The 25,796-nt window shown below is 42.4% G+C and overlaps 1 protein-coding gene across 4 annotated transcripts in view; it reads right to left on the minus strand.

Moving 5' to 3' along the window:
- The window catches only part of LOC108873742 (transcription factor COE3), a 165,743-nt gene that overhangs the window by 128,322 nt on the left and 11,625 nt on the right, over positions 1–25,796 (minus strand). Inside the window, exons 2-7 of one of the 4 annotated variants that reach the window (XM_051072578.1) lie at positions 20,096–20,257; positions 19,673–19,680; positions 17,396–17,446; positions 14,763–14,818; positions 9,489–9,562; positions 3,335–3,403 (exon numbers count right to left, since the gene is read on the minus strand). In XM_051072578.1, the coding sequence (XP_050928535.1) occupies positions 3,335–3,403; positions 9,489–9,562; positions 14,763–14,818; positions 17,396–17,446; positions 19,673–19,680; positions 20,096–20,257 (420 nt within the window). Of the gene's footprint in view, positions 1–3,334; positions 3,404–9,488; positions 9,563–14,762; positions 14,819–17,395; positions 17,515–19,672; positions 19,681–20,095; positions 20,258–25,796 lie in introns of those variants that run through there. The other 3 variants (XM_051072579.1, XM_051072577.1, XM_051072576.1) reach the window with 3 other exon arrangements.

The raw sequence follows: 25,796 nt of genomic DNA on the forward strand, positions 1-25,796 counted from the left end.
ACTTTAGCCCACCATTCAGTTTGATAAAATCCTGCTCTGCTGCTAATAAAAGCACAATCTACACGACAACTACACACACTCTGTCCACTGAGGAAGGCTGTGAGATTCAGCTGAAAGCTCTGGACAGAAAAACCTCCACTAACGCTGCCTCTGTTTAACCTTTAAAATGTCATGACTGCCGACAGCCACCCGACCAGTCAGGAGGTCAAAGGTCACCGGGGGATGACAGGCGGAGAAAAGGCTCGAACGATCACGACGAGGGAGGCGTGAAGGGAAATAAAAAGAGGAGGAGAAAGAGAAGAGAGAGAGAGAAACATAAAAATCACAAAGGAATAACTGTGTGTGTGTGTGTGTGTGTGTGTGTGTGTGTGTGTCAGTTTGATTTACTTCAGCGAGACGTGAATTTACAACATTAAACTGCTTTACTGTAGCTGCTGAGCTACATCATTTGCATGATGGGTCACTAAACACACACACACACACACCTGCCTTCCCCCACCTCTATGTGAAGTGTGTGTGTGTGTGTGTGTGTGTGTGTGTGTGTAAGTGTGTATTAGGGGGTCACAGTAATAAATCCTGCATTTCTTAACAGGCGCTAAAACGCAGAGAAACAACCAGAGCTGCAGTAAATCAGCAGCAGACGACTGACAGTGTGTGTGTCTGCACATATATGTGTGTGTCCGTGTTACTGTGTGTGTGTGTGTCCATTAATATGCTGACAATAACTGTGGTGTGTGGTGTGTGTGTGGTGTGTGTGTATTCCCTGGGTTAGTGGACTAGTATCAGTGTCCTGTCGTGTCCTAATTAAAGCCGTCGAGCTGCAGAGAAACGACCAGGAAGTAGAATCGTTTGAGGTTTTTGTTCTTACACAACGACGTCAGCGGGCCGAACACACAACACACAACACACAGCACACAGCAGTGTGTCGCACTGCAGGCTGGATGTATGGAGTCCATCTCATGTGTGACAGGACACACGGAGAGGTGACAAAACCTCTGAAAACACCCATCAAACCACACACAACGGAGGTGAGAGGACGCCAAGATTGTATTTGTGACTCTGTGTGTGTGTGTGTGTGTGTGTGTGTGTTATATGTGTACAGACACACTGATATGTTCCCGTTCTGACATGTATGAACACATTTTCTCTTATGTGTGTGTGTGTGTGTGTGTGTGTGTGTCCTGGCCGCAGTCCAAGGCCTCTCTAACGAGCCAACATGGACTTGGGTACCGACCCCCCCGGCCCCCTCCGTCCGTCCTCCCCTCTGACCTCCTCTGAGGTCATTGGCTCCCACCACTGCGACCCCGACCAATCACAGCCGGGCGCTGTGACGGACAGCCGCCGACTCCCAAGGACGCGGCGGGGCGGAGGGATTAGACGGCGAGGACGAACGTTAATAAGAGATTGTGATGCTGATGTTTGAGGGATGAGGGTTTTTTTCTTTTTGTGACATTGGATGAAAAATAAATGAAGGAATCAACGTCTGCGCAGGAGAAGAAAGAACTCCATTCAAAACTCCACTAAAAAACTCACGATTTTAAGTTTCCTTCAGTATCACAGGGATCCGGTGATAGTTGTCTGAACATACATGAGCCCACCGCAAACAGGAAGTGCTAACGGCTAATTCAGCTACGTTTAATGGAGACAATTTCACTACATGTGAACAAATACAGGCTAAAAACACAGGATTCAAGGTGTAAACTCATAATACCCCCTGTTTATATCATACATTTACTGACAGAGAATATAAGCTGCTTATTTTGCCACACAGATAAATGTGTTTACAGTTCAATGGATTCATTGTGATGTAGTTTAAAAGGAAGAAATATGAATCTAAATCCAATTAAATGAAGAAATCACAGCCGATATCCAGACTTCTATTTAAAAAACACACATTTTCATTTATTGACAGGAGCCTGATAATATGACGGATAATGTTGTTTTTGGAAAATGTTGCATTGATTCCAGTGTTTTTAGCATAAATAGCTTCAATAATTCCTTTCAGCCAAGAGTGACGTCTGCAGGCGTCTGTATGTTGCCTGAGAGGCAAAGCAGAGGGCAACAAAAGCCCACAAAAAGCCCAGTCCAGAACAAACCAGTCACACGAAGCCCAGCCGATGAAAACCTGACGTTATGGGAGTTTAGGGGACGCAGGCGTCTGATCGGAGCATGTGCTCGTGCTGCAGCATGTAAACATTGTTTTTTTCTGTGTGGTGTTGATTACACAGTTCACACACTCGAGCCTCGAGTCGGAAGTGAGACGTGAGAAAGAAGTGAGACGCCAGAAAACACAAGAAGAAGAAGAAGAAGAAGGAGGAAGAAACAAAGGAATCAGATGTCGTCTGTGTTTGGACAAAAGACGACGACTGGATCAAAGTTTTCCACGTTTAAATAGAAATCTACTGACATTTTATCTGTTTACTATGAAAGCTTTTTTTAATTCAAGGGTTTAATTTTCTGACAAACATTTTTAGCAGCTGAAATAAACAGTGTCCTTGAATGCACCACTGATGATAATATACCGAAAATGAATTTTCAATCTGAACTTAAAGACCTCAGAGAACGTGGACATCTCAACGTCTACACTTCCATAACAACTGGACGTCTCCATCTGCTGATGAAGATCATGTGATGCGATCAAAAGCTCAGGAACAACTGCTAAATGGACCCTGATGAGATTGTTTCGCCAAAACAGAAATAAAGAAAGTTGATCACAGAGTTTATCGTCGACTTTGGAAAAAGTAGAGGAGATTTCTCTGTGTACTCGTGAAGATCATGTGGTTGACAGCTCCAGAAGAGACTAGTAAGTGGCCCTTGAGTAAATTTTCATGCTCAGCTTTTAAGCCAATGAGGACAATACCTAAATCCTAATCCTAAAACTACCTCAAAAAAAAAAAACTCACAAAGACTGTGACTGAGACGCTGATGAACGCCCAGAAAAAATGCAGTAAGGGGACCTTGAGCTCAGATTATTGTGTTGTATTTGTGGCAGGTTTGTGTGTGGGAGGGAAGTGGCTGACGACTGATAAGCTGCACAAAACCACCAGAGAATCTGATCCTGATCCTGGTCCTGGTCCTGCACTACAGTCTGAACCGTGCTGCGTTCACTGGCAGTGACCAGGCATCGTTCACCAACAAGATTCACGTCCAGAAAATCATCATCATTTATACTCAAACACTGACACTCTGCGACAACATGAACCTGAAAACATCCACCTGATGTGAAATGAGATTCCTGGAACCAAGCTTCACTCTGTTTGTTTTTTGTTTGTTTGTGTTTGTGTTGCAGACAGGTTCACAGCGGCAGACAGTTCCAGACCAGGTGAGCTCCTACCTGTCGATGATGACGGGGTCGGAGGGCGTCTCGTTGCGATTCCCACAGCTCTTCTTGTCACAACACCGACTGGAAGAGGAGAAAAGATCCAGAGTCAGAAAACTGTTACTCCATTTACAGAGTCAGTGTCACTGTTCATTTTAACTGAGTCGTCACATGACGCCAAATTCACGTCATGTTGGAATCCGACATTTGAACAGAACTCAAGTCAGAACTACAACTAACAAACCTCTGATTTATTCTGACAGATCTGATTTGACCAAAAAAAGCGTCCAGGAGTGAAAATGTGTTGCAGGAAAAGTAAATTATTCAAAGTTAAAGCCAAATAAAATGGAAACAAAGTGAATGATGATCTGTAAAAATATTTGAAACCGCCGCAGGACAAACTCTGCAATTCTTCACATGTGAAATCTGAAACACTGCTTCAACTTCTTAAATCTAAACTTAAATCTACTTTCTGAAAACTTTACGAGAGAGTAAACTTTGAGTAATATTCAACAGTTTCCTGAAAAATAAAAACAACATTTTGTACGTGACAGAGAGACAGTGTTTAATTGTTACAGTCTTGCAGCGAAATGTTGAATTTCTATTAATAAACAAATGATTAACTAATATTTATTTGAGTTTAAATTGAGCAGATGTCAAAACTCTGTGAATCAAACAGAAATGACTCTTTCATTTTCTCTCAGTTTTCACCAAAATTTCCAGCAAATGTTCGAGAAATTATGAGGAATTAAGAAAATAAAGTGTTTCCAAACTCAGTATCTCTATGATGCCAACTTTTATTTTGAAAACCAGCTTTGTTTCAGCTCCACACACACACACACGCACACACACACTCATAGAGTCAGTGTCCAGCTGGGTGAGGTCCAAACCAAGGTCACTAACATTTGGCCGACGCCCAGCGAAGGAGGCACCGCTGTGGATCCCCCCCACCCCACGACAACCCCCGGCGCCGTCGCCCCTGACAACCAGCCAGCCAACCGAACGGCACGCTCGCCAAAACGGCCGTCCAGGTAGCCAGAGGGCAGAGCGTGTCATCCAACTTTACACCGAACCAGATGACGAACCAGGAGCTGATCCACGGTCTGTGGAGGCATCCGGAGGGAGGAGGGGAGGAGGAGGGAGCGTTGGGTTTCTGTTTCAGCTCTGCAGGGGGACGGGTGGAGCCAAACGGGGCTTTTGGTGGCGCGGGTCAGTGTGGCATGTTGGAACAGCAGCAGGCTGAATTCAACACATTAATATCCATCAGACAGACGGAGGAGAGGCGTTTACAGGACGATCACATCCTGCGGCTCAGAGGCAGACCAGGTAACTAAAACACTTCAGTAACTTTAAGTTACTCTGTACTCTCAGAGGCAAACACTGCTCCTCTGACTTCTACTTGAAAGATAAGAGTAACAGTCCGTATTAATACATTCACAGATTAAACTAATTATTTTTAAAACTTGAATTCAGATAAAACGAAGGAGTTTCCAGAGAAGATTTAAGTATTTTTATAATCCTGAGTTCTTCCTCTCAGGCTGCAGGTATAACCTCTCAACCAATCAGAGCGCCTCTCAGCAACGAGGCTGCTCACAGAGCTTTTCAAACAAGAAACACGAGGCGAGTTTAAAAGCGGAAAATAAAATAGAAGATCATCCTTAACAGAATAACAACAACTTCAGTGCAGCTGCAGTAAAAGATGTGAATTAATTGTCCTAAATTTAACTTGATTTAATTAAAGGAAGCAGCAAAGAGAAGAGTCCTCAGCCCTGATGTTTAAGAACAGAGAGCTCGAGCTGGTTCAGACATGTGGAGCATGAAAACTGAACATCTGAGTGGCCTGGACTCCGGGGACAGACCTGTCCCAGACCACCTGAGAGGTCTGGACTCTGGACTTTAACAGCTGTTCAGTACCAAGAGATTTTAGTGAGTGAATCAAACGGAAACTGTAAAGGTGAAGGAGCAGCTCCTGTGTTCTGCTCGGTTAAATTCCTGTTTTTGTCAATGGAGTCTGGTTGAGATAGAAAACTATGTTTCTTGTTAAACTAAAAGGGTCTTACTCTTTAATAAAAAGCTCTGTCTCTGTAGGAATCCTATTCTTACAATAACAATGTGAGTCTGTCAGCAGAAACAAACACTTTAGTGGACGTACTGTTGACGTGAACGATTGTTCCTTTGGATTTAAAACTAGAAACATGAGACAATAAGGCTCAGGATCAAAGAAATACTGGAGTTATCCTTTAAATAAGAGTGAAAAGGAAGTATTCAGAGTAAATAAATCAATAAATAACTGCAGGTAACATCAACACACGCTCACATACTTTAGAAGTTCTCCTCCTTTACTTTTCCTCCACTACATCTTTACTGCACCACATTTCTAATAATAAACAAATGATTAATTAATATTTATTTTATCATTAGTTTGTAAAAAGAACTTCTACTTTTATACGTTTACTCGCACATATTCAGAGTCAAACACTTTCAGCTTCAGAGGAACGTTCACGTCTTTCAGCCTCCAACGAGACAGAGATGGAGGAAATTCGTCAAAATGAATTTATAACATTAAACGTCAGCGAGCGCCGGAGCTTTCTGAAATGTAGATGTGAAGTGATCCATCATTAATAACAACAACACTATCTCCACATTAGATCTAATTTTCTGCCTATAATCTTCTGACGAGCTGCTGCGCACAATGAATCCACCTCTTTTTTTCCTCTTTCTTATCGCTGCGAGGGTCATTAACATATCTTCCGGTAATTCTTAAAAATTAATCATATCGCATATGACCCGCGACGTCCAATTACACTCCTGCGTTCGCCCCATGCTGTCCTGAATCAAATTGCCATTTGACAAACAAGCGTCAAAATCGAGGCTGCGAATGCCAAATGAGACGCTTTATGAATCATTTATCACGCCGTTTGATCTCTAAGTACAGAAAAATCATAAACTAAGCGCCGTGTTTGTGTCCCCGCTGCCTCTCCGTCTCTGTATGGATGTGTATGTGCGACTGTTGCCGTAGAAAAAGCGCCACAATAATTTATTCCCCCAGCTACTTGGAACCATTAGTGAAAGTTCCAGGAGACCAATTAGCATTGGAAACCCACTGGTGCTGCTGTGGTGACAACCTCCTCCAAACTGCCAAAGAAGTGTTATAAACAAACTGGACCCCAGGAGCACTGCCGGGGCCCCTCCAGGGACCCGGGGCCCCTTTCCAAAGACGAAAACAAACCTTGGCTGAGCGTCCACAATATCGCCTTAATGACGTTTCCCCCCGGGCCGCAAACAGGCTAACACCACGGCCGGCTAATGACTGAGAGGAACAACACACACAGACCTGAGAGGGGAGTGTGAAGCTGCAAGAGTGTGTGTGTCTGAGTGTGTGTGTGTGTGTGTGGCTCAAAACTGGCAAAAAACAAAACAAACAGTGAGTGTGTGTTGTTGTTGTTGCCTCTGTCACTCATTTTGGCAGCGAGAGTTCGTCCCTCGTCGCCGCTGCACAGAGAGAGAGAGAGAGGCTCCTCAGGTCGCCGTGCAGCCACAACACACACTAACGCACAATCACACACACTCAGGACCCAAAAATAATTCAGCCACAGGAGCCAGTTTGGCCGGCGAGCCTCGGCCGGGGCCACACAAGCATCATTACCGCTGGCTGCTCCTCCTCGCCGCTCAGCAGCCACTTCAGACGCCACCACAAGTGGAATCTACTTAAAGCACAAAGAGAAGGTTTGTCCGGGCACGTCGGCGCTCGACTATCACACACACAGACACACACACACACACAAAAAAAACTGAGAGAGCCCTTCAAAGGCTCCCCGAGGATCACAGCGTCCAGATAACACCGATCTGGACCGGGGGCTGGCAGCGACAGGGCTCGCTTTCAAAGGGTAAGTGTTGTAATTACCCGAAGGCCTGGATGATTCGCTCCAGCCTCCCCCAGCAGCCAAGCCAAGCCAAGCCAGACCAAGCCAGGCCAGGCCAGGCCAGGCTAGACTAGGCAGCAACGCCGCCGCCTTCCTCCAGCAGGCCATCGCCCGGAGCCTGGCAGCCAGCGAGGCGAGGCGAGAGAAGGGGAGGCGAGAGGAGCGGGGCCCCTGGAGCTGGCCGGCCTCCGGGAGCCCACTGGCAACGCCGGCGTGCCAACCTGGCTGCTCGCTGGCTGGCAACTGGTGATTTTTGGAAAGCAGCAGAGTCCCGTTTAAGAATGGTTAATGTGCCGCGATGATACGACGGAGAGGTCACAGCTGAAACACACACACACGCTGCAAAAAATCCAGACCAAAAACCTCATTTTTCTTTTTACTATTCTGATTCTAGAAATAAAAGCTGGACTCTTTAAACCTCTACGACACCCAGGGGAGGAGAACGTGGTGTTCCTCCACCTGTACACGTTGAAACAGGTGCTACACCCAAAGGTGAGTGTGATCCAGGTAGACAAACCAACAGGGACGCCCATAAAAAAAACGACCTCACCTGGGAGCCCGATGATAGAGAGACACACAGAGAGAGAGAGAGAGAGAGAGAGAGGGATGGAAACAGTGAGTCGGTCTCTGATCCCTCACTCATTAGCGAATGGAAACACAGCATCCATCAGGGGGGAAAGCTGGTTAATAATCGCACTCAATCACATAATGACTGAAGCTCAGAGACGCAGACAGTCAGCCGTCATTATGGAAATGAAGCTCATATCGAAAGAGGGAATCTCGCAGGGGGGAAATGAGCCCGACGCCCCGATAAAAGTCAGAGGGAAGTTTGGAGATAACTCAAGTTTAGGTGAGGAGGAGGGAGAAGAAGAGGGAGGTCAGACGACAGGACGGAGTTAGCATGTTAGCATGTTAGCACTTCCTGTTGTCAGTGTGTTTCTGGTTAAATGTCTGAAATAAGGTCTGTGGTTTTAACACAAGCTCAAGACATTTTCAGGTTTTATTCTCCAACATAAAATGGGTCAGTAAATCCCCCACTCCTGATGTTTGAAGCTTTTCCGTGTCTTAAAAAAGGCGGTTGCTAACGAGTGTCTAAATGAGACTACAGAGGTTGTCGGGGACGTTAACATGAAAACCCATCTACTCACCAGTCCACCTTTACAGCCTCGTTGTGTTTCTACTCACGCTCTTTCAAACTCTCACTAACTTTCTAAGAAGAAAGGCTTTTGTAGAAGAGCTCAGAGCTAAATGAAATGACCAGTTGGAAGCTTAGTGGTGGAGACGTTGACGTCATGTGACCGTGGTGTAGTTGGTTTATAGCCTAACATTAGCTTCTTACTTCTGGAGGTTGGATTTAGGCTTCAAAGATTTTCTTGCTGAACAAACCGTGTCACTATCAGAAATTAAGGACTAATGAAAAAAATCTGTTTGGTTTTTTGTGGAGAGAAACAGGCTGATGCTAACTCCAGGGCTGGACTACAGAAACACATCATCACTGCACCACAATGTACAGTTCTTTTGTAAACTACTTCAAATACAATTGTTTTAAACATAAACCAGTTTGCAGATCAACCAGTTTACGAAACAGTACCAGAGACAGATGAGGCACTTTCCTGCACATTTAATCTGTTTTTATCTCCACATGTTAAACAGTTTATTGTAAATTCGGACCCGGTTTTAAATCTGAACCTGAACTAACGAGGCTTAAATATCAGAAAGAAAGACATAAAATCTAAAACACGTTGTCTCGTCAGGAAAAAATATCTTCTACTCAAAGATACAACAACACTCTGAGACTCTGTGTCTTTGTGTGTGTGTTGTATAGACACACGTATATATATATATATATATATATATATATATATATGTGTGTGTGTGTGTGTGTGTCCTATTTTTATCCTCCCTCCATCACTCTCCTTCCTCTCCGTCTTCCTCACTCCTCAGCCTGAACCAGTAAAACCATTAACTCACAGATGACAGGAGAGAGCAGGGCAGCAAACGTGTTGATTGGTGTGATGAACGACAAACCAACAGCTGCTCTTTTTTCTCTCTTATACACACACACACACACACACACGCACAGAAAGACATACAAGTGTTGTCACGGTTCCTCGTGCTCCTCTGTGCCGAATCCTCTCTCGTCAAAAAAAATTTAATTTAAAGAAGAAACACCTCTCATATATAGAATCCAGAGGAAAAGAAAAAAGGAAGGATAATAATAGTCGCCATCTTTATCAGTGTTTTACCTGCACATGATCTCGTGGGTGAGGAGGACGCGACACATCTCTGGGTTCTTGTCCTGACCTTCGTACAGGATCGGCTGATGGGACAGAAACAGACAAATGTCACTCAGCTGATTCTCAAACTTCAGGGTTCAAATGTCCGTTGTTTGCATTTGTTTGCATTAAATAGTCGAAATGTTCTCGCAGGTTTTAGGTTCTGAAAGTTGACACAGATTTACTCTCATGAACACAAATGACCTTTGACATAAGACTGATATGTTTCCGGTATCAGGTTTACTACACATGTAAATGATTTTACTGCACATTTAAAGTTAAATACAGAATAAACTAAATCATTCTTCAGACAAACCAGTTCACTGCAAACCTTGACCAGTTTGTTCCACATATAATCCAGTTTACTGCACATGTAAACCAGTTCACACATCCAGTTAACCAGTTAACTACAGTTAACAACACATGTAACTGGGAACCAGTTCAGATCAGGTTGATTGATGAACTAAAGTCGCAGCTGATGAGTTGACGTGTACAGGTGTTGCTGTTATTTTGTCCACCCCCCCACCCCCCCAGGTCAAACATGGCCTCCAACCACTTCCTGCTCAGTTTACAAAAAAAAAAAAACATGGCTGCTCCAAACACCGACACCCCACCACCACCTCCCCTTTTGGTGGTCTCTGCCTCCTCCGGCCTTCCCAGAATTCCCTGCCAGATGGCGGGCGGCGCCCCAGGATGAAGCCCCCCCACTTCTCCCTCTTCTCCCCCCATCCCTCCCTCCTCCTCACCCCCACCGAGCTGTCATGTCAGCGTCCGGATGACGGATGACCGCTGAGAGGAGGGAGGTGTGTGTCTGTCTGTGTGTGTGTGTGTGTGTGTGTGGTTTTAGTAATACCCTGGTGGTTGTAAATGAACTCCAGTAAGAACGTGTGTGTGTGTGTGTGTGTGTGTGTGTGTGTGTGTCCTCCCTCCCTCTTTTCCTGCGATGACCTACCACTACCTCATCCACCTTTATAGTCAAAACAGACCTCCGCCCTGCACACACACACACTTTCTCTCCCTCTCACACAAATACACACTCACACACTCACACACAGACACACACACACACCCCTGGGGGACAATACTTTTAGGATAACGACCACTTCTGCATTATTGATCCTGATCCTGGCTCTGTTCCTCTGGATTAAAATGCTCCAGTTTGACCGGGAGGGATGTGGATTGCATCAGGGAGACACACACACACACACACACACACACACACACACACACACACACACACTCTCCTGTGTGTATATTCCGTGGTCGATATTTATACATCATCATTCCTGATACAACAATCCCGTGTGTGTGATTGTGCGTCCACTTTCATGCTTATTTGTGGGTTAATGTCCACATTCTGCTGCGAGGCTGTGTGTGCGTTTTTTGTCTATCTCTGTGAGGACCGGCTCGAGCTTTTGCACCGTGACTTGTGAGGACTTTGGAAATATGTGGAAAATGAGCCACAGTTTTTTGGGAACGTTACAACATATTTCAGGAGAGTGGATATTTAGGAAAAGAGATGAAACTAAGGACAGTTTTTGTTTTGTCTTGGAAAGTAAAGACATTTTAAAGTGAGGAGATTTTTTAAAAGATATTTCAGGAAACGTGGACGTTTATATTCGAAACATAAGCTTTAAAATCAAGTCTTAACCTTTCAGACAGGGTTTAAAGGAGCAAAAGCAAGGCAAGATATACATTAAAACTGCAGATAAATAAGATTAAAAGAGGCCTGAGTGAATTTAAAGTATGGTTCACAGACATGACTTTACTTAATTTACTCATTTTATTTTGTCTTTATCCCTTTATATATTTTATTTATGCTTCTTTGTGTTGTATTCTGACGTCACTGCAGAGGTAACGGCGTCGTCAGTTTCACGATATCGCGATAACAAAAGTGTCTTCAAACAGTCGTGGACCTGGACGGTGACAAACAACAGGGTTTCTGGGTAAAACTGTAGTTTAGTTCCAGCCGCGGTGGAGTAGAGCGAAGGGAAATGAGAACTACAGAGACCATCATCCTTTGCTCTCCACTCACTCCCTCTTCAAATCTACAGCAAAGATGGCTGACGCTGGTGTTATTATTTTTTAAAATATCGCCACAAATATCGTATCGTGGACTTGTTACCGTGGTATTATCGTATCGTGAGAGTCCCTATGAATTCAAAATCAATCCTCTGACAAACAGGAAGTCAGTAGGATCTTATTTTTGATGTAGATGATGTGTGTTTGTGTCTTTGATGACTACTTTCACTTCCTGTTATCACCTGGTCTTTAAATTTAAGATTTAAGGTGTTTGGGTTTTTGTCTGTATGAAAAATCTGTCGATACACAAACTGTATTTTTCTCCGTCTTTGTGGATTTCCCAGGTGTAGTTTCAGCCTCTCTGTGTGATGTAACTTACTGCATAAAAGTTAATCTGCCCCCCCCCCCGTCGCCTCACAGACCAATCTGCATTAATTCAGCTCCTCCTTGTCCTGACAATCCCATGGACACTGGGGGGGCACTAACAGACCCTCGACAGGGGTCGTATCGATCCGCGGAGGCCTCCAGCCGACCTGTCTGTCAGGTCTGACTGTCGACCAACGGGGGTGTCATGTAGAGGAGTTGAAGGTTGAGAGGAGCGTCGTTGTTGTAGGGGGGGTGGGGGGGGTGGGGTGTCACGGAGGAGGAGGTGTCAGGATTATTGTCTCCAGTGTGCCGTCGCTGCGCCACATTAGGGCCTATTGATCGGTTTCCACGGCTGACGCTTTGTCGGGGAGCCGCTTGGTACATCGATCGGTGACATGCCAACAGGGCTGAACCGGCGGGGGGGGGGGGATATGACTAAAGGAGGTGAGGGTGGTGGGGGGTGAATAAGTAGGAGCTGGGAAGGTTAAACAGGTGTTTGGAAGATTTCCTTTAACGCTCAAAGAGGCTGAATGAGTTTTACAGTCAAAGCTGGGTGATGTGTTTTATATAAGTCGACATTATTTACATATTTCATAATAAACAATAAAAATAAAAACAAAAAAATAACAAGCAAACGTGTAAGAACATGAAAGAAAATCTTCACATTACTGGAAAAAAAAAAAATTGAAGACGTCCTTGGTCTTGATTTCACGTTTCGATGTGATTTAATCATTTTATTTTTAAGGATCTGCTGATCCCCGGACGACTGTGAAGATTATTTATTGTGTGACTTGTATTGATGTGTGTCTGTGACCTTTTCATACACAAACACACAGTTCACAAACATCCCATCAGATGTATTGATCATCCTGATCGGTCGACCGTTCAGTTTGTCCAATTAACAGATTCAATCGCTCAGGAGATCAATGGACCTGATCTGTGTTTTGATTCAGATCTGGTCTGTTTCATTTTGTCCCTTAAACTTGTTTTAAACTTCACGACGACGACAGAGCTTCGAGTTCAGCACCATCCATGTTTATATTTTCAGAAAAACTGAAAGCACTCGCTGAGCTCGGCACTAACACGCAGAATTTTTTACATTGTTGATTTTGATTTTCCTTAAAAACACCTCTTGAACAACAGGTTAAGTGAAGTACTCACTACTAGACAATCGTCTAAATCCCTCCTCCTGATCAAAGTCAGCAAAGGCCTGATTATCTGATGGTTGTAAAGGTGATCTTGTCAGATTCTCCTGTGGTGTGAGGTGTGTTCAGACTGCTCTTACCCTCCCTGATCTGCTCTGAAGACAGTCAGAGCAGATAAATATTAAACATGATCAATATGTCCTATCAGAAATCCTGTTGTTCCAGTATTGATAATCTGATATAAATCTGATATTTAACATGTCGAATGAACGCTAAAGTTATTTCTGTGATTTTTAATTAAAAGAAAATCTAATTAGTCTCCTAATTGAAGCATGATAAATATGTGAAATCAAACATTTAGATTTTAAAATGTGTAGCCACATGTCTTTACAGTTTCTGCAGCAAGTTTTGTGTTTCCATCTCCGGCAGGAAAAAATCTGTGGGTCTTTTCCTTCACAGACTAAATCCAGTCGTTAGTCATTAATGGGTTAAACAGAGCTTTCTTCCTGTCAGATATACTTTACTGAAAGTTGAGGACGACAAACCGATTCTGCACTTTATGTACTTTCAGTAAAAGTATAATAAAACACTCCTTTATTTTTCCTCTTTTTGTCACTGGTGATGATTAAATTGTGTTATAAACCTTATGAAAACTGTTTAAAGGCTTCACATCCAGAATGAAGGAAAAATAAAAAACATTTCGGACGATTGTTGCCAGATTAATATTTCTAAAACAAACCTCTAGGTGTGAGGAACGTGGGGGAGCCGTGAGCCGAGTGAACCGGGCGGAGGGGAGGAGGGAGGAGGGAGGAGGGGGGAGGCTGGAAGTAAAAATCGACTGGAATCTGGAAATATCAGGGAGTTTTTCTTGGCGGAGGAACCGTTTCACAGGTTCAAATCCCACACGGGACGGGAGGTTTCTGAGTGAGTGAAAACCGGAAAAAGTGGGAGGAACGGGAGGGATCCGAGGAGTCAGCTGAAAAGACCCCAAGCTGCACAGCTGGAAAGGAAAACAAATCAGGGGCTGCTGCTGGAGTTCAGGGGAGTAAGACTGAGGAGGAGGAGGAGGAGGAGGGTTAGGACGAATGTTTGAAGGGAGATTCTTCAGGTAAAAGGGAGTTTTTTTTTTGAGGTGTTCGTTAAAGTTTGATAGAGTGAGGAGAGAGTTTTAGGGAGGCTGGAATCAGGACGTGTGATTTATTATTATCTCATTTATAATTGGAGACATGTTGGTTTAGAAAACAGGTGTAAAACAAACTTTATTTATCCAACTGACTGTTTTTAAAATTAAAATAAACGCCTTGTTCATTTGGTTTTGATATCGTTACATCCATAGTTGATACTGAACGTTTAGACTCTCTCAGCTCCGGGAAAAGATCCTGGTCTGGTTTAATACAGAAAAACTTCAGACACAACCTGTTTATTTACATTTAACCTGAAACACCATCTTTCCCTGAACCTGAACCACAGATATGGACTCTGGAGATGACAGTCCTCCATCCACCACAACCTCCTCCTCCTAGTTCTGTTAGTTCTGTTACTACGTCTTCCCCAAAATGGAGGAGGAGCTCAGTGGACGCCATTTTGACCGTGAAGAGGACGCTTTGCTGCTTTGGGAGCAACTGTTTTATCGTCGTCTTCTTATAAATCCCCTTAAACCACAGGTAACGTGTACACCAAGTGTTTCTGGTTTGCATCTGTATCCTCTCACCTGTTTGGTCATGGAGTCTATCAGCCGAACGTAAAGATCCTGTTCTGTCCTGATGCCTGAAAAACACACAAAAACACACACATATATATAACTCAGCTGAACACACACACACACACATAACGAGAATTACTGTCATTATTATCTGTGAGTCTGAGCAGAGTTGACTGCCTGACGACACCACCAACATACATACATGCATTAGCCTGTTATGCTAATTTGATTTCAGTATGCAAAAGAAAAAAAAGAAGAGAAAGGAAGGAAAGAAAGAAAAATCCCCCCTCCTCCAAAACAAAGAACGGATTCCTAATAATGTGCCGTGAATTAATTCTGTTATTATTTATGTCCCGGTAGTGTATTTATGTTTTCTGTAGCTCTTGTCATGACGTCCCGGCTACGCTAACCCCCCTTAGCAAAAACAAACATTAGCGCGGGCTCCAGAGCTGTTTATTATTTATAGGCCAGGCCCCCGCCTCCGCCTCCGCCGCCTCCACCACCACCCACCAACACCCCCGCTGCCTTTTTCCTCAAGGATAACAAGGAATCCTCATTCTCCGACAAATTAAATATCAATCAGGATTGCTTGTCTTTTATTAGCTATGCATCCGAGCGTAAATGTGACACAAACACGACATGGGGTGGAGGAAGCAAATTGCAGGGAACACCTGTTAGCGGCGGAGTAGCTCTAATTGTATTCGATGTTGTGTGCGTTTGAGCTGCTTTATTTTTTTTTTTTCCCACTCTCTCTCTCCCTCCTTCTTGTTTTTCGGGCCGTTTCCTCGCAGCTTCCTCTGCTTTCTAATTGACATGATTCACTCCTCGCTCTGCGGCTGAGTGCTGAGCAGTCTGCAGACTAAATGGCGGCTATCCGTCCCGGTTGCAGATGAGGTCAATTACCTCCGTACGATGCTAATCCGACGCCGCCAACGCCGCCGACCCATATTAGGGAGTGATTTATCCCCCTTTGGAAGAAAACGCTCTTTTATGTCCCACTTTATCTGGCGTTTCTGCGGGGGTCTGAGAGCATTACAGCCGTCCTCCTCCTGCAGGTCTGGACTCGTGCCAGCACAAAGCCGAGCTGTGTGTTTTGAATCAGGCAAAGATCCCTCCACTTTCCCCCCAATGGACAAACCAGAGTTCAGGTTTGGTTAGTTGTCAGATATTCCAGATGTCTCTCTCTCTCTCTCTCTCTCTCTCTCTCTCTGTGTGTGTGCTGATAATGAAAAAGTTTTTCCAGCCTCACAGTCTTCAACAGTTCAGTTAAAGTGAGATGACCTTTAATATAAATTCTTTCTCTACAAATTCTAAACTCTAAATCACCCAGGAAAAGTTCAGCTGTGAAAAAACCAACGCGACTGCACGGCTTCACCGGCGGGAAAACGAACAATCATTACCGCAACTTCGTCAAAATCAATACTTCACCTGACCTGCAGAGCCTTCATTTAAAAAAAAAAGTTTAGGTTTGGTTAAATTATGAATCTAGGAAGTGTGGTGTCCTGATGCTGCTTCCACATTTCTCTCATTTGCATCTTTTTGTTGCCTCTTAGGCTGAAAAGAAAAGACGTGAGAGGAGAGAGATGAGATGTAAAGCGATTAGTTTTCAGTCTGTTTCATCTCATCGCTCGGGAATCCTCAGAGAAGGACAGCCTTCAAGATGAAGGACTTCTTCTTCCTTCGATAACACATCTGACGCTGAGCATTTATTTGAAACGGACTAAACGAGGCCCCTTAAACACAACATATAACTATGAGAAGAGTATAAACCACTTTTGATTTCGGTTTTATCTCATGTACAACATTCAGGTGGTTTAGCATAGACATTGGGTTTACAAGAAATCAGCTTACAACACTCGTGGCATTTTGGGTCCGAGTACATAACGCCAATCAATTTTCGTTTTCAAACTATGAAATCGTAAAACAAAAAAAACGACTAAAACAACAAAAATAAAATACTAGTCGGTTGTGATAATTTCAATAAATAGATTAGGCTATAAACCAACTACACCACGGTCACATGACGTCAACGTCTCCACCACTAAGCTTCCAACTGGTCATTTCATTTAGCTCTGAGCTCTTCTACAAAAGCCTTTCTTCTTAGAAAGTTAGTGAGAGTTTGAAAGAGCGTGAGTAGAAACACAACGAGGCTGTAAAGGTGGACTGGTGAGTAGATGGGTTTTCATGTTAACGTCCCCGACAACCTCTGTAGTCTCATTTAGACACTCGTTAGCAACCGCCTTTTTTAAGACACGTAAAAGCTTCAAACATCAGGAGTGGGGGATTTACTGACCCATTTTATGTCCGAGAATCAAACCTGAAAATGTCTTGAGCTTGTGTTAAAACCACAGACCTTATTTCAGACATTTAACCAGAAACACACTGACTCTGGGACGAGGGAACAGGAAGTGCTAACATGCTAACATGCTAACTTACTTCCTGGTTCTAGGATCTCTTCCACAGCGAGGAGGAGGTCGAGAACTCTGACACCAGAGACCAGGTCTCACATCCTGCCTGGTTTAAATTTATACTAATATACTAGAAAATATATCGTCTCCTGTGTGCGACGCCTCCAGAACACGACATTAAGATTTTCCTGAACTTCCCCAAACTGAGACATTTCAGTGTTGTGGTTTTCTCACCGTTGCTGTAGAGGAGCTGTAGCCTGTAGTGGATCCCATTGTTAGTCTTCTCTCCAGTTGTACTCCTGAAGAACAAAAACACACAAATCACACTTTACTCAAAGATGAAAGTGTGATACAACATTTACAGTTACACAGCAGCAGCAGCACAAACACACAGTGAGCAGCTACAGTCGTCTCTCAGTCTGACTGGTTCCTGTGAAGTCTCACATGTACATTATAGCACCAAAAAAAAAGACTCCTTCTTATCCAGTTACAGCTGTCGGGAGTTCATTAAGAGTCAAGGAGGAGTGTGGAAAATATAGAGGATGAAAGAGTTTTACTAAAAATATATATATGTTAAAAAATCTCATGACAAGTCAAAATTATGATTAAAAATAATTAAAATAATCAAATAATAAGGTGAATTCTACAAAAGAACAATCTCTTAAATCAAATAATAAAGTTACATAACAAAATAAAACATGTTATTTAAAAAAAGCACATAAAAGTTAGGATATTAATTTAATATTTAATATATAACAAATAATTAAAAAATTTAAATTAAAAAAATCTAATTAAATAATTGCTCATAAAATAACAATAAAAATAAAAGAATATTTCAAAAGTCAGAGTTCTAGCTTTTTTAAAATTAAAAATTCTTTTAATAAAAATAATATAAAAAAGAATGCTCATAAAAGTAACTATGAGTAACTGTAACTGAGATGAGTAGCATTACCCCATTTCTGTCTTCTTACATTTTGTTATATGTGTTTTCACTGATCTTATAAAAGGCAGAAATAATAAAAATTAACAAAACAATAACAGAAAATTATGAAATACTAAATAAGAATTTTGAGACAAAAAGTCTAAAGTTTAGTAATAATAATACGTACTAGTAACTAATTATTACTTCTGACATGAAAAAACATTTTAAAGTTTGACACAAACAGTCTGAGGGATGATTTTGATCTTTTAACTGAAAACTGACAACTAACTCCTTATTTAAAATCTTATCATTGAATTTTCTTTTTGTTTCTTGGCTGCACTGGGCTTCCATACATGCCCTCCATCTCTTCACAGTGAATAAAATATCTGAATCTTTCCTTTATTCTCTTTCCTGAGCATCCCTCCATCACCACCTCCTCCCCTCTGTGTTTCTTTTCTCTCTTGACCCTTCCTCTCATCTTCTTGTTCTCTCTCTCTTTTTCCCTTTCAACCTTTACTCCCCCTTTTTATTTAATTCCTCCCCCTCCCTCTCTCTCTCTCTCTCTCTCCTTTCAGCCTCTGTCAGTCGCTCGCTCGGTGCCAACTGAGCCTTGGAGTGTTGGCTCAGTCCCAGTGTGTGTGTGGGTTGTGGGGGAGGAGGGGGAGGAGGGGTGGGTATCAGGGCGAGAGACTAGAGGTCAAAGCAGAGGTGAGGTGAGTGAGTGGGTGGGAGGGGGGAGTCGGTGCCAGCTGGCAGCTGATCACAGAACAAACACCCCCCTCAAACCTGTCTGGATATTTTTATCGTTATCATTAATATTATTAGAAGTTTTTTTACTCTAATAACCAAATCACATGTTGGTCCGTCTCTGAACACCTTCCCCCCTCTGTCTGTACCTCTCAGCCCCGAGCACATTGGTTCCTACTTTCTTATCTTTAAAGCAAAGCTCAGTAATTTCCCCAAAAAACAGGAGGAAACAGTGCGGTTGTTGGAGGGGGGGGGGACTATTTTCAGCGGCGGATTAATCCACACATGCGGATTCCTAACCAGGAAGTACTTCCTGTAACATCTGATAAAAGCTGGGATTGAGAGCGTGTGAAAACTCGTTAGTGAGCGAGCAGAGAAGTAAAGAGGTAAAAAGTTTAAGCAGTGGTATCATGTTGCCATGGTAACAGGTGCAAAACTGTCATGTGTGCATTACCAGAAAACATCCCTAATAACCCATATCATATATTGATTATGACAACAACATTAAGTCGTAGTGATGGTTTTTCTGCATCACGTGACAGAGTCATGTGACCAGCACTGACAGTGAGACCATGTGACAGAGTCATGTGACCAGCACCGACAGTGAGACCATGTGACAGGCTGCGAACAAGTGACAGTGATGCTGACAGGAAGCAGAAAGAGTTCAACTGAAATCATCTGAAGTCCAGAGGGTTACAGTACTCATGTGGTTATTCTCATTAAAGCTTCAAAGCCCCAACTACTACTACTACTATTACTACTACCACCACTACTACTACCACTACTATTACTACTGTTACTACAACTACTACTCAAGTCAAATGTTACTATCATACTATTACGACTATTCCTGCTACTCCTAGGGCTACTACAACTGATACTATTACTCCTCCTGCTACTACTACTACAACTCCTTCTACTACTACTATTACTACTACTACTACTATTACTCCTCCTGTTGCTTCCTTCCTTTCCTTCACCTCATTTCCTGATCTTCCTTCCTTCCTTACTCTTCCTTTTCCTTTTCTTCATGTTCCTGAGCTTTTCTCCACTTTGCGTTTCCTTCATTCCTTCCTCTCTTTCTTCTCCTCTAGTTTTTTACTTGCTTTCTTTTCTTTACTCTCTTATGCTCCCTTTCCTTCCTTCCTTCCTTCCTTCCTTTCAGGGACTACCGAGGCACACCGTTCTGTTTACTGTCGTCTTTCATCGTAAGGATCTCACACTGATCAGAAAACAACAAGCTTGAAGAAATTTAAAAATCAGACGTCACCTTGTCTTTCTCCACGAAGTCTACGTAGGAAGTCCTCTCGATCTCGACCGGCTGACCCTGTCGGTCGTACAGCGCCAGCACGAAGTGGAAGAAGTTGGACTTCCTCAGGTTGGACGGAGGCTGCTTCTCGAAGTGAGCTCGGGCTAAACCCACTCCACTGAAACACAGAGAGAGAACGAGGTCAGTTTATTTTGTTGTTCAGAGGCTGAGAGACACTTCCTGTTTCAAGACAAATAATCCTGAGAGACGCTGAAACCACGTCAGAGCAGATTTTATAATCCAACATCACAACAGGAGTTTTTATCTGCAAAATTTTAAGTGAGTGGAAAACTACTCAGGTGATAATAGAGACTGAAAACAGGGCGGTTTATCCTCCTCTCTCTCCCCGCGACCTTTAACATAAAAGCCAGAAAAACTATAGAGACGGAGGCAAAAACCCAGGAGAGACCAGACTCCTGGAGGAGGAGGAGGAGGAGGAGGAGGAGGAGCGTTTTTATTTTCCATTTTTTACGACACCCGTGTTCGACTGGTCTGTTTTGTGTCCAAAAAACAGCTGCTGGAGAATCTACACAGTCTTATATGTATATTTGAGACGCTACAGTCAATGTGATTTTGTTTGTTATTACAATAAAATCTGTTTTCTGATTGGGGTCGAGTTTAGATCTTTCTGATGTAAATTCATCAATCTGAGTTTGTTTTACAGAGGAGTTAATGATAAATGAAGCTTCTGTGGAGACCTCATTAATTTTTTTTTGTCCATATCTGGTGACTGTGAAGCCTCATTATAACAGCACTGACTCTCTTTTCCATTTTCACATGCACCGACTTGTTTTTACATGAAGTCTAATCCATTATCGTGGGTAGGTTTGGCAGCAAAACACAAACTGCTGCTGCTGCTGCTGCTATGACAGAAATTAATTCTGGGAAACCAAAACAATAAACAGACAATAAAGAGACAAACTGCTGTTGTGATTTTAGGTAAATCTGTTGTTTGGAGCATCAAACTGATTCAGGTTAAAGGTGGGAAACAAATTACAGCCGGACGTTTGTGGAGTTCCCCAGGGCTCCATGTTGGGCCCTCTGCATTTTCTATACATTAATCATATATGAAGAAATATACATATTTATTATGTAGTGGTAAGAATCTGAAACAACCTTTGGACACTTCAAGCATCATTTTTGTTAACTGCAAAGTGTCTGGACATAATAAAAGTCAATGAATGATGCAGGAAACAACACATAAAAAGCAAAAACAAAAAAGTTAGTTGTAATATTTCATGTATATGAAATCAAGGATTAATTAAATGAGGTGTCCTTTACTCTTTATTCTGTTGTTTACTGTTTTTATTTCAAAATACAAAAAAATCAATACAAATTAAAGTTTTATACTTGAAAAAAGTCGTAAGAGTTGGAAACAAAACTACTTCAGGAACCAAAGAACCCTGTGTTTGCTAAATTAAATTGATTTAATTTAACAAACTTGAATTTTAAAACACAAATATGTTTGTTCTTTATGCTGATTATCATTAACGTAAGTAGGTCAGAGGTCGTCCAGTTTTTGATTTAACGCTGTGTTATTGTCTCAGAATGAGCTTTAATATAAGAAAAGCCTTTATCTAAGAGTTTGAATAAAAAAAGAAAACATCACTGTGACAATGTCGGCTGCTGATTTTAGTAAAAAGTGGATAAAAAAAATCCATGTTGATCCTGAAATAAAATCGATGTTCCTGGAGGAAGCGACCTCTGCTCTCAGCCAGGAGAACCTCAAAGTGTCCGAGGGGCAGACGAATATTTTTACATCAATCTCATTTCCCTGCTCGTTTTTGTTTCCTAAAACGCTTTATGATCAATACGATCGCTGAGGCACAGACAAATATTTATTCATGCTCAGGGTTTGTTTTTGGAAACTCGCCTGCTCTCTCTCGGCCTCTGTGTTTTCCGGCTCAGGGGTGTATTCCCCAGACGGCAGATTAATACAGCCGTGACCTTTCTGCACCCCCATTACCAATGCTTAATGCCTCATTTGTAGGCCAGTTTGTTGAAAGCTAATTCTTCTGACTCGCAGCAGCAGCGGCGGCGGCGGCAGCCCGAGTGGACGGAGGAGTCGAGAGAGGAGGAGGAGCAGGCTCAGGTGTGTCGGTCAGGTTAGAGCCGAGCGTCAGGAAACGTGACGGTGTTAAAAAACAAAATAACACAGAGAGGAATCACAGTGCCGCAGACTTCAACACTTACACTACTGGATATTTTCAGGGACTTCCTGTGTGAAAAAAATAAGCATCTGTTTTCATCCTGTCACACCTGTTGTACAATACTACCAGAGGAGGAGGAGGAGGAAGCATCGAAACACTAAAGTCCTACTCTGTAAATGTTACTTAAACACATCATCAGCAAAATACACTTAAAGTATCACAAGTAAAAATACTAAAAATGTGATTACTGTTATTAATGAACTGTTATATGATACTACATACATAAAAGAGGTGTAATGATCAGCTGAATGATTGATTTAGTTGAATTAATCAGCGATTATTTGATAGATTGATCGTTTTTCAGCCATTTCCTGGTTCCAGCTTCTCAAATGTGAGGATATTCTAACTTTTATTTTATATTTTTTGATGTAAATATGAGAGTAAGCTGAATATCTTTGGACTGTTGTTTGGAATAAAACAAGCTCTATGAGTACATCTCCAGGTATTTTACACCATTTTCTGACATTTTATAGATCAAACAATCAATAAACAGTCAGCAGATTGTTCAATGATTAAAATGACTCTTAGCTGCAGTCCTAATATATTATATATTTAACTGCAGAACTTTCAGACCTTTATCCATCTTCTAAAATAAAGGTTTAAACATCTACAACACCACGTCTACATGAGCTTTCAGAGCGGTTCTTTAAACTGGCACTGATCAATATTCTTACAGTAGAATAACAGACTGAAACGTGGCACTACAGAACTTTTCAGCCTCTTTTAGCTCCTGGTTTTGGTCGTAAATCAAACCTCCTTCACTACTAAGCTTCCACGCTGCGAACACAACAATCTGCAGACACAAACTGAATGTCGTAGAGTTGTTTTCCGCCCGCAGCAGACAGATGTTTTCAGACAAACAGCTGTAAAAACCCGCTGTCCACTTCCTGTTCAGTCAGACAGCAGCTGGTCAACACAGTGGAGCATTTAGCAGCTAAAGACACAGATATTTCCCTTTAGGAGGTGGTGGAGACCAAACACAGAGCTGAAACAGAGGGAGTACTGAGTGATTATGTTGCTCTGTTACTGCTCGATGTGAAACATGATGATTTGTCTGTGTTTACAACCTATTTCTGATAAAAACTAGCAGACATAGATGCAGATTTAATCACTGAGCAGCGACTGAAGTTTCCGTCCTGTAGGTTAAAGAGTTACGTTGACATTCGTTGATTTAATTTAGGAGTTGTGATTTCTGTTAACTTCCAACAAGCTGTACAGCTGCAGACATCTCATCCACACCAGGAGACACTCCTCTGATGTATTTTTCATCTTTCATCATGTACCTAGAAGACGATCTCCCCAGGTTTAATCTCACCTACAAAAAATCTGATGTTTTTTCCAGCTGGGAAAATCGGTGAGTCGTCGGTGAGGAGCAGACTCGTTTGAATCACCAAACAAACCAGAGACGAGGGTGGATTCAGGTCATCGTCTCCTTTCTTTCACTACCTTTTATTTTCATTTCTTCCTGCTTCATAATATAAATAATCTGCTGCTTTTTTAAACTTGTGATCTGTACCTGTGTGCTCTTGTTTTTCTGCTGCAGTGTCCTAAATAAATTCTACATTTTCTCATCTTTCGTTCCTGCTTCAAGACACAGACGATCGTCTCTAGAAAATTCATGAAACGAGCTGATTTAGCTGAATATAGATGGAAATATTCTTACACTGAAACTGTGTTTTAAAGACAGACCTGACAGGATGGAGGAGTTGTAGCTGAATGGGTGAAACATTAAAAACTTGCTAAAACTAAGCCTCTACTCTAGAAAATTACCTATAATTCAGATATTTTTGTGTTTTTATTTGCAAAAACATGATGAAGACAAAGACCAGGTTTTAAATTTGCCAAAAAAACAAACAAACTGGGAGACAAACGGTGAATTTGGCACCTGTTTCATCCTGAACGCCACCAAAAAGCATCACTTCCACCACTAAACCACCCCATTATCCCAATTACACACAATGCTCTGCAGCCGATCGCCACGGTGACGAAGCCGCCGCCGCTCATCCTCTCCTCTCCTCTCTCTGCTCTGCCTCCACTCAGAAAGCTCGTTAGCATTATTATTATTTCAATTATGCTAATTGCGGCTGCATCCACTCGTCGCCGCAGCTCGTATCCGGCTGTTAGCACTTGGCACAAGGTGTAATAAAAACAGTATCGATGGCACACGGCTCGCTCGAACATGCCCGGAGTGTAAATCACACGCCAACAGCCAGAGAGGTTAAAAATAAAACACACACACACACACACACAGAACAAACATGGTGAAGCAAACGAGGGGCCGTGGCCGCACGTTTCCACCGCAAAAACCTGAAATTAAAGGTCAGCGGGAGTCGTGTTGAGCGCTCTGCAAACAATTACTGAGCAAGACAGCCGGTCCTGGATGTAGTCAGTTCATAACCACACACACACACACACACACACACACACACACACACACACACACACACACACACACACACTGAATAAATTCACTGCCTGAATATTGCAATAAAAACCTGTGAGGTTCATCTCTTCTTTTCTGGGATTAAAGGATCTTCAGCTGGTTCTATCTCGACTTTGTTTCAAACCAACACAACTTTAATTTTTAATAATTAACAACAGTTTAATGATGGAGACTGAAAAGTTTCCAAAGCTGCCAAATCTCTGAGCAGAGATGGAGGATATTTCCACCTGATGTGAGTGTGAACATCATGGAAAAGCTCTTGTTACCTGCACGTGCAGTTCAACTCTTTGGATGATTCTGCAGAAAGTTTGAAGTTAATTAGTCGATTTAAGAGAAAACTTTCTGCAGAGTGAGTCAAAGAGCTGAGCTGTTTGTGCAGGTAGTGAGAGCTGTTAAACTAGTAAACAGTGTTCCAGGGTTTTAGCTTCTTCATCAGTTTAAGGAACTTTAATCAGCTGCAGCTTAAGAGGAAACAAACAGGAGAACGACTGAAGGATGAAGAGGGATCACACTCCTCTTCTCCTGTGTGTGTGTGTGTGTGTGTGTGTGTGTGTGCTCCTCCATAACTGACCAGACCTGCAACAACAAGCTGTAACTTCAGTTCCTACTGTTGATTTAAAGTCTGGAGTATCTTTTCTCTGTCACACACCTTTTCTGTTTCTGTCTAAGTTTTATACACTTGCCAATAAAGACAAGCAATAACTGTGTTTACTGAAAAACAACATTATTAGGACATGAATGTCATATAACATTAATAATCAGCATTCAGAGACCTGAAAAGTCTTGGAGGAGATGAACACAATTTGGTTGCTTCCTGCTCACCACATTGATTAATGTGAGGGAGAGGATTTTAGTTTTTTAAAGCTACAGCTGAGCAGTTTGTGCAAATGATTAATATAAAGGGAATAATCAGAGTAATCAGGGGGCAATTTGTGCTGATGATTGGTCAGATTTGTTACAACATGAGACAGAAGATCCAGAGTCAGTAGAAGTCACCGTCTGTC

This window comes from Lates calcarifer, linkage group LG8 (genome assembly GCF_001640805.2).
Source record: "Lates calcarifer isolate ASB-BC8 linkage group LG8, TLL_Latcal_v3, whole genome shotgun sequence".
Classification (NCBI taxonomy): Eukaryota; Metazoa; Chordata; class Actinopteri; family Centropomidae; genus Lates; species Lates calcarifer.